This window comes from Acyrthosiphon pisum, chromosome A3 (genome assembly GCF_005508785.2).
Source record: "Acyrthosiphon pisum isolate AL4f chromosome A3, pea_aphid_22Mar2018_4r6ur, whole genome shotgun sequence".
NCBI lineage: Eukaryota > Metazoa > Arthropoda > Insecta > Hemiptera > Aphididae > Acyrthosiphon > Acyrthosiphon pisum.
Window position 1 is genome coordinate 22,613,752 of NC_042496.1, and position 3,236 is coordinate 22,616,987.

The 3,236-nt window shown below is 28.9% G+C and overlaps 1 protein-coding gene across 1 annotated transcript; it reads right to left on the reverse strand.

Annotated features, from left to right (window-relative positions):
* Window positions 1-447: 447 nt before the first annotated feature.
* On the reverse strand, window positions 448-3,236 carry LOC100168538 (polyribonucleotide nucleotidyltransferase 1, mitochondrial; the record flags this gene model as incomplete). Its single annotated transcript, XM_029491189.1, is given in 9 exon segments — window positions 448-734; window positions 865-1,101; window positions 1,174-1,297; window positions 1,360-1,547; window positions 1,686-1,849; window positions 1,919-2,112; window positions 2,174-2,347; window positions 2,416-3,041; window positions 3,107-3,236. Coding segments are annotated over 9 exon segments (1,999 nt in total), but the record flags the coding sequence as incomplete, so codon positions are not given.

The following is a 3,236-nucleotide window of genomic DNA, read 5'->3' on the forward strand; positions in this document are numbered from 1 at the left end:
ACCTATTTTAATAGTATTAGCTGTACAAGCTGAAAATATATTATTATTATTCGATTTTTGGCCATTCATTCTTTTTTTCGTTATATGAATATTTGAATCTTGCATGTATTGTTTTTTTTTCGATTTAATTTTGTAATATTTATTTTTATTAGCTTCTTGTAGTAATTCTTAATTGCTTTTTTACTTTGAGCCAATGAATTAACTAGATTCTTTTTCCTACTAGAAAAGATGTTTTCGTATCTTATCTAATCATTTTTACCATTTCAAAAGCTGAAAAAAAACATTAAAAATCACACATCATTGTAAAATCAAATCAAAATATTTGTCGCTCCTCTCAGAATCTAAAATGTTGAAATCGGGTTAGTAGTTTCTTAAAAATTAAATACATACATCTAGATAATAAAAAATACATTGTGGTGTAGGAATAAATATTAATTTTAAACAGCATTTCAGTATACATAAAACAAAATATTTAATTATAAAAAATGTATCATATAAATAATCACATTTTGGATGTATAAAAGATACTTATTTCTATGGTTCCAAGTGACTAAATATAAATTAACTCATCTCTACTTAGTGATGTTACCACCAATGCTCCGGGCTGGACTGGACGATGGCCCTTGTAATACTTTTCTTGAAAGTCGCATCATTCCTGAAACAGGATCTCGGCCAAAGTATTTTATTTGAATCTCATGTCCTTCTTCTAAACCTAATGCACTTGGATGGCTTATCTAATTATATAAAAATATTAAATTATAAAAATATATTTAAAAAATATTATAAGAAAAATCAAACTGTTAAATAATACTTATAATAATAATTGTTATTATCCACGTAAAATACTTAAAAAAATGTATTTACTTTTCTTTGATCTAATTGAGAATTGTGAACTAAAGTTGGCTGCATAGATGGATACAATGTGACCATCACTCCAATTTCTCGTATTTCAACTACTTTTGCTTTATAAATAGCTCCAAATTCCAGTTGAGGCTCTGATTTTTCAGCCATAAGCTTATCAACAGTTTCTTTAGCTTCATCTAATGCATCTTGATTAGGTGCAAATATTGTAAACCCATCATTTTCACTATTTGAAGAAATCTTTAAAAAAATCAATATTTAATACTACCATAAGACAGATAACTTATAATATTAATTAATTGTTATTATTACTTGTGCACCAGTTTCTAGCATAATACGCTTTAAATTAATTCCTCCAGGACCGAGTAGTTTACCCTTTTTATGTATTGGTACATTTAATATTTCTGTCACTGGCCAATTATCTTTTTTTTGTTTCCTTAAGTCAAACGTTTTAATATTAGCTATCAAGACAATTTGCCACAAAAAAATATAAGCTACCTTGTACTTTGAATAGTTGCATTCATAATATTTATAATTTTATGTTTAGCACTTGTGGCAGCTTCTACTGCTTCCATTACAATTTTCAATGGTAAGCCAGGAATTTTTATATCTGCTTGTAACGCTGTAATGCCTTTTTTTGTACCAGCTAACTTGAAATCCATATCACCTAGATAATCTTCAATTCCCTAAATTATTTAAAATTTAAATATAAATAATACAATTAAAATAATGTATTGAAAATACACTTAAAAAATCACTCAAAACTGAGCATTGAAATAAATAATAAAAATATAGGTATACACTATATACATTAATATTCTTACTAGTATATCAGTTAAAATTCTATAGTCTTTAATATGTTTAGAGTCATTATCATCATAATTGGTGATCAAGCCAATAGCCACTCCAGCAGCAGGTTGGGAAATAGGTACACCAGCATCCATTAAAGCTAAACTACCACCGCATATAGATGCCATAGACGAAGACCCTATAAACCTAACAATTTTAGTAAAAATCTTCAAATTTACAAAAAAAGCACTTTAAAATGTATACAAACCATTTGACTCAAGAACCTCAGATGTAAGTCGTATTGTGAACGGAAAGTTTTCAGGAACAATTGACCTCAACCCTCGTTCTGCTAAAGCACCATGTCCAATTTCACGGCGCATAGATGGACCCATTCGACCAATATCATTTGTTGCATATGGAGGGAACTCATAATGTAGAAAAAAGTTCTTCTCATTGATGCCACTAAAAATAAATTCAAAGTTAAATTTGTTGTAACTTGTAATCAAAGATAATTTATCTAAACCTTGTTAATATTGTCATTGGATCAAGTTTAAGGGCAGAGTCAATAGAGTCTAAAGCAACAGTACAAAAAACTTGGGTCTGTCCCCTTTGAAACAATGCAGAACCATGTAATGGCTTATATAAATCAACTTCACATGATATGTTTCGAAGATCGTCAAGTTTACGACCATCACATCTACAAATGAAAATATCATTAATATCTAGGTATGACAACTAAATCATTTTTTTTTTTGAGCTTATTACCTAGTATCATTTTCAAAAATTAAATTTCGAAAAATTCGTTTACAAACTTTATCAAAAATAATTGAACAAAGTTCTAAATTTAAGTTATCAAAATTTGATTTAAGATTTTCAATGACTTCTGTTTTTACATCCTTGACAGCTATATCTCTAGATATTTTATGATGATTAACATTAGTAAATATTTCTCTAAGTTTAATTTCACAAAAGCTATCTATAACAGTTTCTAAATTTCCATTGGTGTCATCTATATTCTTTGTCTCAAATTCTCTTTTAGGTTTGCCAAATTCTTTTTGCAAATTATCAATACAATTTACTATATGCTGACATTCTTTGACACCAAATTTAATTGCTTTCAACACATCTTGTTGGAGAACATTGTTTGCTGATCCTTCCAACATAATGACTAAGTTTTTAGCTGCTGATACAACAACAAGATTTAATTCACTGTTGGACAACTCACGGCGAGTTGGATTTGTAACTAGATTGTTATCACAAAGACCTACACGAACAGCGCCAACAGGACCATTCCAAGGAATATCGGATAGAGCTAGAGCTGTTGAAGCAGCATTTATACTGAGTATATCAGGGTGGTTAATACCATCAACAGCTAATAAATTACACATAATCTAAAAAATAAAATAAACATCACAAACAGCAATTTTATTGACATGATAACAAAAAAATAATTTACTTGTGTGTCGAAACAGTAAGTAGAAGGAAACAAAGGCCGTAGTGAACGATCAATTAATCTACTAGTAAGTATTTCATGTTCAGATACAGAAAGTTCTCGCCGTAGATAATTTGTAGGTATACGACCAGCT